The sequence below is a fragment of the Panthera pardus genome, unplaced genomic scaffold (genome assembly GCF_024362965.1).
Source record: "Panthera pardus isolate Hobbes unplaced genomic scaffold, ASM2436296v1 HiC_scaffold_18, whole genome shotgun sequence".
NCBI lineage: Eukaryota > Metazoa > Chordata > Mammalia > Carnivora > Felidae > Panthera > Panthera pardus.
This window is the reverse complement of record NW_026526743.1, coordinates 16,894,816-16,906,739: the sequence shown is the minus strand read 5'-3', so window position 1 is coordinate 16,906,739 and position 11,924 is coordinate 16,894,816. Positions and strand designations below refer to the sequence as shown.

At 39.6% G+C, this 11,924-nt stretch overlaps 1 protein-coding gene across 10 annotated transcripts in view; it reads left to right on the top strand.

Annotated features, from left to right (window-relative positions):
- Window positions 1–957: 957 nt before the first annotated feature.
- LOC109251419 (zinc finger protein 30 homolog) overlaps window positions 958–11,924 on the top strand; it is a 58,988-nt gene continuing 48,021 nt past the window's right edge. For 2 of the 10 annotated variants that reach the window (XM_053906331.1, XM_053906333.1), the window contains exons 1-2: window positions 10,456–10,600; window positions 11,589–11,684. In XM_053906331.1, coding sequence (XP_053762306.1) covers window positions 10,456–10,600; window positions 11,589–11,684 — 241 coding nt within the window. Of the gene's footprint in view, window positions 1,585–1,657; window positions 1,793–1,977; window positions 2,147–2,321; window positions 2,394–4,599; window positions 4,699–8,216; window positions 8,303–10,455; window positions 10,601–11,585; window positions 11,685–11,924 lie in introns of those variants that run through there. The other 8 variants (XM_053906330.1, XM_053906332.1, XM_019422975.2 and 5 more) reach the window with 7 other exon arrangements.

Here is an 11,924-nt window from a genome sequence, read left to right as displayed (position 1 = left end):
AAAAGACAGATTAATAGGAGACATAAACAATTTATTAACATGTGTGCACATGTCTTATGGGAGAAAACAAGAGTAACTCAAAAGTGGTGGCTTAGCACTCTAGCTTATACAGCATCTTTAACAAATAATATGACTGTAGAGAAATGACAGGATAAAGAAAAGCAGTTTTAGAATCCCAAGTGTGGCAGTCTGTGAAAGGAAACTAATGGGAGTAAAACCTATTTGCAGATTCCTTTGGTACCATCTATGGGCTAAGAATCTAGAGCTGTCTCAAACAACTCAACAAACTCAACAACAGGGTATAAAACTCAAACAGGATATAAAATGAGAATTTATACCCTGAATTTAGGCAGAAATGGGGGAGGGTAGAGAGAGCTCTCCTGACTTTCATGCTTCTAAATTGCTTTCAGCTCAAAATAATTTTTTTGTCCAAGAGGCATATATAGAGGTGACATACTCTGGTTACCTTCACAGCACAGCCATCTTCAAGGATACACACAATGTGAGGCACTTCATTGTTACAATAAAAGAAACCAGCTCCAGATGGAGTCATTTTACCCTTAGAGAGCAAACCAAGATTAACAGTTTTAATTAATCAACAGTTGCAGTTCCAACCACTCCCATAAATGTGACCTTTAAACAGTCAACCTGAAATTTCCTGAACAGCACTAGTAATCTGCAAAATAAGACTCCTGCCTATTCCCTTCCCTCAAAAAGATGACCTGGCCTGAAACAACCCTTTCTTTTCTTTTGCTAATAATTTCCTTGCCCCATCATCCTGCCTGGAAATCCTTCCATTCTGTAAAACTCCTAGGAATGTCTATTTACTAGAAGGGATGCTGCCAACTCATTAAGAGTTAAATAAAGCCGATTAGATCTAGCCAATTGAGTCTGTTTCGTAATGCTACAAACCACAGAGACTTCAGAGATCCCTACTCAGGCAAAATCATGCACAGTGTTCTCTGTGGCGCTTTCTCAGTCTTACATCCAAAGAATGACATATGCGGGGAAATCGCTCCATGTAGGAAAAAACACAACCCAGTATGCAATAACACTCTCAGGCACTTGGCGGTACCACGCCAGTCCCTCAGGAAGCTCCACGTGAACCACACACAGGGCACTGGGTATCGGTCAGGGTCCCCGTTACGAGCCTAGAGATCTGGATACCCAGGCCCAAGCCGGGCTCCTGGCTCCAACCTTTCTTACCTGCACCCCTTTCCCTTCCCCTACCCTCCAGCGATTGTGGCTCCAAGAGGCTCCCTGACCTCAGTAAAGGACAGGGTTCGCCCCCCCCCCACCCCACCCCAGCGCCTGCGTACTCGGAACGGAAACTGCAACTCCCCGGAGCCTCCACGCTCTTCTTGAGGGCGGTGCGGTGCTCGCGGCTCAAACCGAGGGCGGAGCCGAGAACCGAAAGAGGAAAGCCAGAATACGTAGCTTTTGTGATTTTTGGACTACTGTTCCAAAAGGGGAGCAGGCTCGGATTACCCTCGGTAGCACCGATCACTCACAGAGTCACCATTACGGGCCTGAGGAGTCCTGGCCCTGCAGAATTATGCTTCTCCATTCCGCAGGCCAGCTGCTGTAATCTGGCCCCATTTCCCCCCGCGAGCCCTTCTGAAGAGCCGAGGCCCTTCCCCCGCCCCCTGCGCGCTTGCGCACTCGTGCCGAGATAGACACTCTAGAAGCCCGACACAGCAGACTTGAGGGCTGGGCGGTCCTCAGAGCCAGTGGCGGCCGGAGTGCGCGAACTGCTTTTCTGAAGGACTAGATTCCGCAGACCCGACCCGGGGTGGGTCCTGGGGCCTCGGGCTACTGTGCGATTCTTCCCGAGTGAGGGCTTGCAGTTAGAGACACGGACGGCTTGGGTTTAAATTCGTGCGCCAGTAGCGCCGCTGGGCCGGGTATGTGGGCGCGGCCTGTTCTGCAATGCGAGACCCTGCGGTCCTACTCACCTCGGTCTTCTCTACTACCCAGGCCTGGCTGTAAGAGGGAAGTCGGAGGTGGAGCCCCAGAATAAAGGTACCCTGCAGAGCGCTGGAACCAGATTCAGGGCTGGCCTGTGAGGACGGAACGACCCCTTGGACCGAAGAAGACGCAGTGGGCCGTCCCAGGCGGTGAGCAGTAGCGACGACCAAGCTATTGGGTACCGAGAGCTGCGAACCCGGACTCGGGTGACCGCAAACCTTTCCTCGTTTGCCTCTGGTTTGTGTTTGTGCATGCCTGTGGCGATTAGCGACGGGCGAGGGGCAAGGGCAGAGCGGGTGGGTTTTGACGGACTAAGAAAAGCCTGGGGTGTAATGAACACTTTGCTTCCCTAGCCCTGCCAGTCTCCAGAGAAGGCCTTTGAAGTGAAACGAATCGCTGCCGCGCCTCTAAAAGCCAGCTTCTGTGTGAGTTTGTGCTGATTCTTTGTTTCCGTGAAATGATTTGATTTTATGGACACTGGGCTTTTTAAATTTTCTTCCCTTGTTATGTGCTGCTTAAGAATGATCTATTCATTGATTTGTGCTTTAAGATTTCCCTACCTAGTTAATGGCAGAGGACCTAATTAATAGATAACACTTCTTAGTGCCCGTCTAATACAGTTCTACGTTTAGTTTAACCATATGCTATATATTCTGATTATGGAAATGCCCCTTTTGGATGTGAAAGTTCATGCTTTGTTTTCGACTGTGATTCGTTAAGGAGTAGTTCAGGGTTTGTTTAGATATCTTCAATGATTGATTCCAGAGTAGGGGTGGGAATTTTTTTCCAAGAGACTCCGCCATTGGAGATTTTTGGTAACTCTTGCCAGATGTGGTAGAGATTTGGTAGCATGAGTTTATTTTGCTTATTTTTGACAAATACAAAATGGTATATGTTTAACGCATAAATATATACATGTTTCAGTATATGTATACATTGTGGAATGGAATGATTACCACCGTCAGACTAACATCCATCACCTCCCATAGTTAACTTTTGTGTAAATAACTATGGTGAGTGGTGAGAGAATACTTAAGATCTACTCTTGTGGCAAATTTCAAACGTGTGTGGTGAGAATACTTAAGATCTACTCTTGTGGCAAATTTCAAGCCTATAATACATTATCATTATTTATAGTAACCATGTTGTACATTAGGTCTTCAGAGTTTACTTATGACTGAGAGTTGGTAGCATAAGTTTATTTAGGGCATGTTATTGGATAGACTGAGGTGTATAAGGTATTTAAGAATTTTGAAGCTAGGGGTGCGCCTGGGTGGCTCAGTCGGTTAAGCATGGGACTTCCGCTCAGGTCATGATCTCGCGGTCAGAGAGTTCCAGCCCAGTGGTGGGCTCTGTGCTGACACCTCAAGAGTTTAGAGCCTGCTTTGGATTCTTTGTCTCTCTCTCTGCCCCTCCCCTGCTGGCCTCTCTCAAAATAAATAAACATTAAAAATATATAAAAAATAAAAGGATTTTGAACCTAGGTTGAGAGAATTTGAATCTTGCCCACCACTTAAATCTGAGGGAGTTTGAGCAATATTTCTGTGTCTCAGTTTCTTCATCCATTAAATCAGAATTATAATAGTATTTATGTTGCAGAGTGGTTTTGAAGATTACCTGAATTAGTACCTGTAAAGCTCTTAGAGGAGTACCCCGCACATTAGAAGACTGCTTAACTAATATTACCTATTGGTATTAAATGATGATTGTTAGTCATTCTCTATCAGTTTTCTGTATTCCCAAGAGTAATGAAAATGTGAGCTTAATTAGGATGGATGCTTGCTAGCAGGAAAATGAATCACATACTCAAATGGACCAAAAGAGGAGTTCTTAACATGAAGTCTTTGGACTGTGTTTATGGGTTTTCAGGCCAACAAAAATCTAAGATTATGTACAGGATTGTTGTATATACTTGTTGGTAATTTGGTGGGGAGGAAGTCTGTCATTTCATGATACTAATCAAAGTTGTATAAGACCCAACAAGGTTGATTCTTACTGGTGTAGAATCGAAGTTTGGGATAACTGGGAATGACTTTTGTTATAATCTTTTATAAAAGTAGCATCCAGCAATATGGAAATGGTTAAGTAACTCACACTCCATCCATGTGATGCGATGTTATACGATACTAAAAATTCTATTTATTAGTAATTTAGTTAGTCATTAGAAAAATATATATGTATATAATGTAACATTAAGAAGTATTTATTCTGAATAAAAATCTTTAAGAAATTAAGTTATAGATGTATCTTGAACACTAAGATAACAATTTATAAGATACATTACAAGGGTTTAATAACTAGTGTATTAACTGGAGCCCAGTAGAGTTAAGCTCAAATATTTGAGCAGATGCTATGAAATAAGCATTTTTTCCCCTGTCTTTAGTTTGGAAAAGCATTGTGATCCTTCACAGAAGGTTCTCAGGTGTTGACGAAATACAATATTCAAGAATTGGTAGCGCGGAGGCTCATGGTTCATGGGTTCTAGCCCCTCATTGGGCTCTGGACTGACAGTGTAGAGCCTGCTTGGGATTCTCTCTCTCTCTCATTTCCCTGTTTTTAGCACTTACATAGGCCAATTTAATCACAAAATTTTAAAAACATTTTATTTTTCTAAGTAATCTCTATATCTAGTGTAGGGTTGGAACCCACAGCCCCGAGATCAAGAGTCACTCACTCTGTGGACTGAGCCAGCCAGACACCCCTAATCACAGTTTTCTTAATGACTATAAGGTATCCCATTCTCCCAAATCATTAAAAAATTATTTTTAGTGAGAATAGCTTTTTATAAATTTTTATTTATTTGTTTTTAGCTTTGAAAAATACTTTGTGTGTGTGTGTGAGAGAGAGAGAGAGAGAGAGAGCGCATGAGTAGGGGAGGGGCAGAGAGAGGGAGGAGGAGAAAGGAGGCTTTGTGCTGTCAATGCAGAACCCCAAACAAACCATGAGATCATGACCTGAGCCAAAATCAAGAGTCAGACACTTAACCCACTGAGCCACCCAGGCGCTCCAATGAGAATAGCTTTTTAAAACGATATTTCTGATGGAATTAATGCAGGCTTGTGAAATAAAATTATCCATGGTCCCAATATCCAGAAATAATCACTATTAATATTTAGAGCATATTTTCCCAAAATATTTCTACAAGCATGTATTTTTGTGTACGATTTTATTTCTGAATAATGGTATAACCCTAATTAAAAATTTAAAAGAAATCAAGACCTCTAGTTCTTGTTCTAGTTTAATTTTTTAAAGTTTATTTATTTATTTTGAGAGAGACAGACACAGTGCTAGTGAGGGAGGGGCAGAGAGAGAGGGAGAGGGAGAATCCCAAGCAGGCTCCCTGCTGTCAGCACAGAGCCCTGTTGTGGAACTTGGTCTCACAAACCGTGAGATCATGACCTGAACCAAAACTAAGAGTTGGGCCCTTAACCGACTGAGCCACCCAGGAGTCCCCCTCTAGTTCTTAGTTTAAAAGAGACATTCAGTGTCCTCATGGATTTTTGAATCATGGATCTATGGGGAAAGGTAAAATCCCAGTAGTCCCCTTCTTGTTTGAGAAATCTTCCAAGCAATTACAATTCTTAAGATAGAAATGGAAATTAAATTGAGAGACTTAATTAAAATTAATTTTAAAATGTCAGAATTGAAATATAGAGATTTTTTCCCCCATCTATTGATATCTGTTTCATATTGATGATTTAAAATAACTAATCATATTGGGGCGCTTGGGTTACTCAGTTGGTTAAGCGTCCGACTTTGGCTCAAGTCATGATCTCATGGTTCGCGAGTTCGAACCATGTCAGGCCCTGTGCTAACAGCTCAGAGCCTGGAGCCTGCTTTGAATTCTATGTCTCCCTCTCTCTCTGCCCCTCCCCACCTGGTGCTCTGTCTCTCAAAAATAAATAAATGTTAAAAAATAATAACAAATAAATAAATAAATAAAATAACTAATCATATTATATATTGTTTTGTAAACTGATTTTTTTTCTTTCAGTGTATCTTGAAAATACTTTCTATTCCTTAACTGTTTTCTAAAACTTAGCATTTAATGATTACTTTAGTATTCCATTTTATGAATGTTTTATAAATTATTTAAGAAATCAGTTATTGGGTAGTAATGTTCAAACTGCCCGAGCAATTCTTTCAACAGGCTTTCTATGTGCTATTACTTACCCAACTTTTCACTTCATGGTCATTTCAGAGACAGGAACACTTTTTACCAAGTGGGATATAGGTGACACTCTGTGAATTGTTTGGCTGAATTTCTGAAGGATTTAGTATGAAGTAGACCATAAAATTTAATTTTACCTGCCATTTCTTTCTTGGCCTTTGTCCCCCCCATCACTATGGAGAGGAAGGTGATGTTAGGGCTCCAGGAAACTGAGTCTATAGGTTTCTGGAGATTGGGTTATTGATAAAATTGCCCTCTTTTTTTTTTTTTTTTTTTTTTTTTTGTCATTTACTAAGACATAAGTAAACTGATGGAGACTCATGTCCTGCATGACTGTGATCTCTATCAGTTAACCATTTGTTTTCTTCCCTTTCCTTTGTTCTTGGGCAGCCAGAAGGGTCTGAGGAATATCACACATATCCCCCTGGGGGGGGGGAGGGGAGGGTTTGTGAGGTATTAGCTTGCCTTATGCTCCCTCATCATATACATGTATGTTTATGTAAGTAGTTTTCCTGCCAAATATACAATTATACTATAAAACTATTTCCTAACCTACCTTCTACCAGCAGTTTGTAGTTACCATCTTTCCATTATATCAAATAAGAATTTTACCTTCATTTTTAGTATTTTTTAAATTAAAATTTATTTTACTTTTTTAAAGTTTACTTACTTTTTTAGTAATTTCTACACCCAACATGGGGCTTGAACTCATGACCCTGAGATCAAGAGTTGCACACTCTTCACTGAGCTAACCCGGCACCCTCATTTTTCATGGGTATTTAGTGCCATTGTGTGAATGCACAATAATTCATTTAACCTGCTAAAAGATATTTAGGTTCTTCCCAGCTTTTTTGGTCCCATTATAAACACTTCCCATACATCATTCTACATCATACCTTAAGTGTCCATTTCCCCACAACTTTAGTAATAAGTAGTATTATCAATTTTTCAAATCTAGTCCAATTCCTTTAATATGGATTTCCTTAGTTATTAGTTAGTTTTAACGAATGAGTTATTTCTACTTTCTAGAGAATTAGCCATGGTCAGGTTTCACAAGGTCACTTTTCCCCAGCCTGGGTTCCAAGAGAGATGGGTTGATAAATGAGATCATGCAGGTAGTATTAATGATTCTGAACAGATATGTAGTGACTGGTGAGCTCTGAGGGCCTGCGAATGGTAGTTCATCCTCCCCCTGGGAAGGGATCCCAGTGTGCAAGTATAGTTTTGTCATGATAAAGACCGCTAGCATGGGCTATGCAAGTTTTTCTCAAATTGTGACATTTGGATGAGCAACATCAAGTATCACTTGGGAACTTGTTAGAACTGCAAATTCTCAAGCCCAACCCTAAACACCTACTAAATTCCAAACTCTAAGAGTGAGGCCCTGCAAACTGTGTTTTAATAAGCCCTCCAGGGGAATGTGATGCACACAAAGTTTGATTACCAAACTTTGTTGCTCATTATGATAACCTGGCAGAAATTTTATAAAATCCGAGGGGAATTTAAAAATCCTGATTCCCAGGTCACACTCTGTACTAATTAAATAAAAATGAGAGATGTGAGCCAGGCATCAGTATATTTTAAAGACCTGCAGGTAATTCCAGTGTCTAGCAAAGTTTAGGAAATTCTTGTCCATAGTATTTTCTATGTTTAGGTTAGGGACCCCAGCCACATTCCTGAGTCTTAGAAAGAAGTTCTGGGTTAGATGATATAACTACTTCTTGGCTGGGAAGGTGGGAATGGAGGGAAATGGATCTGCTCAGGACAGGCCTAGACAATCCATTCTCAGGTCCAGATCAGCCTCCCTGGGGCAGAAGACTAACTGGAAACACTCCTGCTAAAGTATATGAATATGTGCTTCCATGCAAAAGAGTCTCTGCTCTGTGTCTGTCCTTGTGCAACTGATTTTCCTGTGGATTTGAGGACATCTGTTTGTCTAAACTACATACTACCTCTTATAACTTGTCTGTGTGTTGCTGGGGGGAGAGGGTTGTAGGAAGGGAGTAGTAGTATGACTTTTTAAAATTTGGGAGCTCTGAGGCAATTTTGTTCTTATGGCTTCACCTTCTTCCCCCAGCTCTAGCTTCTATGGACTCAGCTTCTCCAGCAAGTGACCTTTGAGGAAAACTAACCAGTTCTTGCAACTCTAAAATCATGGCTCATGTAAGTTGGTGTTTCTATTTAAAGTACGGTAATTTTTTTCAGGTTATGTGAACATTCTCATTAGATATCCTGAAACTTCTTAATAGAGCCTCACCCAACAACTTCTTCCTAGTCTTCCATTCTAGCAAGGGATGGAATCAGGCAGCCCAGGCCCCTTCTGTGTGCCTCTCTCTTCTCCATCCATGTCCATGTGTATATTGACCAAATTATTCAGCATCTCCTAAATGTTCAGTCTTTGCCTAGAGCAGAGATAAAATAGAAGTCCATAGAGGAAATTGTTTGATCTGCGACTCAGTACTGGAGATCACTGTAGAGCAGCTCCATCTAAAGGAATTATAATATGAGTTACCCATGTAATTTAAAATTTTCTAGTAGTCACATATTAAAAGTATAGAATTAGTGTCGTTTTAAAAATTTTAGAGATATACAAAGAGAGAGCGCACACTAGTTGGGGATAAGGACAGAGGGAGAAAGAGAGAATCTTAAGCAGGTTCTATGCTCAGAGTGGAGCCTGATGTGGGGCTCGATCCCACAACCCTGGGATCATAACTTCAGCTGAAACCAAGAGTTGGACACTCAGCTGACTGAGCCACCCAGGCACCCCAAAGAATTAGTGCCTTAAGTGCACTAGGCAGCATATCATCTCATAAAGAGTATAGAATAATATGCAAGGCACTTATGTCATCTTGAACTTTTTAGTAGTCTCATTAAAAAATAAAAAGTAACATGTACAGTTAATGTTTTATTTAATTCAGTATATATAGTCAAAATGTTATCATTTAAAGTGTAATCAGTATGGAAATTATATTTTACATTTTTTTCTTTCTAAAGTCTTTAATATCAGGTATGTATTTTATAATTATAGCACATCTAAATTTGGACTAGCCACAATTTAAGTGCTCAATAACTACATGTGTCTAAGTTAGAATACTGGACATTGCAGCTTCAGAGATTTTGTATAACTTAAATTTTAAATATGACTTAATATATTTAAAAGTATAGAAACATATGAATATAATCATTACTAAGTCTAACACAAATGGACTATTGTTTAGTAAATTATAAATATTCAGTAAAGTATTTGTTATAACAGAAAAAACGCTAATGATACAATGATGAAGAGAGGTCTGGAAGAAATTTTTTAGTTTTATACAAACTCTACTTTTTAAATTTATTTTTTTATGTTTTTGAGAGAGAAAGAGAAGTGGGGGAGAAGGGCAGAGGGAAGAAAGAGAGAGAGAGAGAGAGAAAGAATCTTAAGCAGGCTCCATGCTGAGCATGGCTCAAAGCAGGGCTCAACACGGGCTCTATTCTACGACCCTGGAATCTTGACTTGAGTCGAAATCAAGAGTCAGACACTCAAGCGACTGAGCCACTCAGGCACCCCCAAACTCTACTTTTTAAAAATAGAAATTTTATGGTTCATTTGGAAGGGAAAAAAATCCATCAATTTTTTTTCTAATCCTTAAAGGAAGGGAAAAAATCCATTAATTTTTTTTTCTAATCCTTAAAGGAAAAGGAGTTAGAATGAAACACATTTATTGAGAATTTTTTTAGGCCCATTTAAGCCCATTGCAAGCAGTGTTTTTATGATCACTATTCCAGTTAATTGTGAAATTCTGATTAATTTATGTGAACATATCTAGAAGTAAATAAAATTAAGTATCCCACAGTGCTTAATTAAGGGAAGTATCCCCCTTCCCACAGGAAGTTTTGTCTCTAGCAGTGGTTGGCAAACTACAGCTCATGAGCCAGATTCGTCCCTTGGCCTGTTTTTATTTTTATTTTTTAAAATTTTTTAAAATTTCTTTAATGTTTATTTTTGAGCATGAGTAGGGGAAGGGCAGAGGGGAGGGAGACACAGAATCTGAAGCAGTCTCCAGGCTCTGAACTGTCAGCACAAAGCCTAATGCAGGGCTCAAACACATGAATCACAGGACCATGACCTGAGCCGAAGTTGGACCGACTTAACCGACTGAGCCACCCATGTGCCCCCTTTGGCCTGTTTTCATACAGCCTTTGAGCTAATTATGTTTTGAAGGAATTGTTTAAAAAAAGAAGGGAAAGGGAAAGGATATGGAACAGACCATATGTGGCATGCAAAGCTTAAAATATTGGCCCTTTACAGAAATAAATAATTTTAGAAATAATACATGGGTTTGTCATTTCAGCATTTGGTGATGTTCAGAGATGTGGCTGTAGACTTTTCTCAGGAAGAGTGGGAATGCCTGAACTCATATCAGAGGAATTTGTACAGAGATGTGATATTAGAGAACTATAGCAACTTGGTGTCAGTGGGTAAGCTTATCTGTGTCATATAATTTAGAAATTCATAGGACTGAATTTCACGACTGTCTTTCTGGAAGCTAGCTGAATATTTTCTTTGTATTTAGGAATAGGCACCTGCAGCCATTAAGCATTTAAATAGCTCCTTCAGCTTCCCCGATAATTTAGTGACCTTTATGTCTTTCTTTGCCTTCTCCGTAATTACTTCTCTTTAATGACAGCTAGATATAAATTCTGAGACACTTATAGAAAAACCAGTTATCAAAGAAATCTGGTTTCTTATTGCTATAAATGGTCTATTATCTGTTACTTCACCTGAATGTGAGTAGGAAGACCAGAGGTATCTGGCTCCGCATATCTGTTTAAAAAGCTTATACAACATATGTGTTGCTGGGTTGAATCAACAGTTTATTAAAACTCAAGTGGACCATTGAATTTACCACAACAGACGTATTACCTTTTAAGTGATTTATGCGTAAAAGTTTAAAATACATGAATTTTGCATTTGATATTGGATGAATATCCTGGCAAGAAACTAATTATTTTCCTCTTAGCAGAAGAACAAAAAATAGCAAAAATATCTAATAAAAGTCCCTAATAAGTATGCATAGTGTGTACTGTGTACTAAACACTCATCCAAACACTTTACATTTATTAAATCAAACCGCACAACAGTCCTTTGGCTAGATACAGTATTTCCTTTTTACAACAGAAAAATAAGGCCATAGTGACCCAGGTAGCAGAGCCAGGATTTGAAAACCAGTGTTCTCAAATCATTATTTCTTCTTTAAAAAAAAAAAAAAATCATTCCTTCCTCCTAAGAGACAGAGTTTGTATGAGTTTAAATAAGACAATGTTCCTACTTCTGTTCTTGTTATTCCTTGTGATCCTGAAGTAACACTATTATGAATGTTTTTTTTCAATCCCATTACTCTATTTCATTCTGCAGGCTTGATCAAGTAAATTCTTTATTACATACCCTTATGTTTTTTTCAAGCAGGGTATACCATTTCTAAGCCAGATGTGATTACTCTACTAGAGCAAGGGAAAGAACCCTGGATGGTTGTGAGGGATGAGAGAAGAAGAAGGAGCCTAGGTGAGTAAGTGCTAATCAGGCAGAGATACATGGTTATGGCATGGCATGGCCTACTGGTTGGGAAGGAAACGCACACCATAGATACTGGTAATGAAGAAAAGACCTGAAACCTGGGAAGAAAACTTAGATCTCAGCATGAGCCACCAAGGAAATTTCATCTGTACTATGGCTTGCTACTTGTTTCTTCACTTCTATTTCCCTGTCATTTCAGTGGGGGAAAGCTTTCTTCCATAATGACAA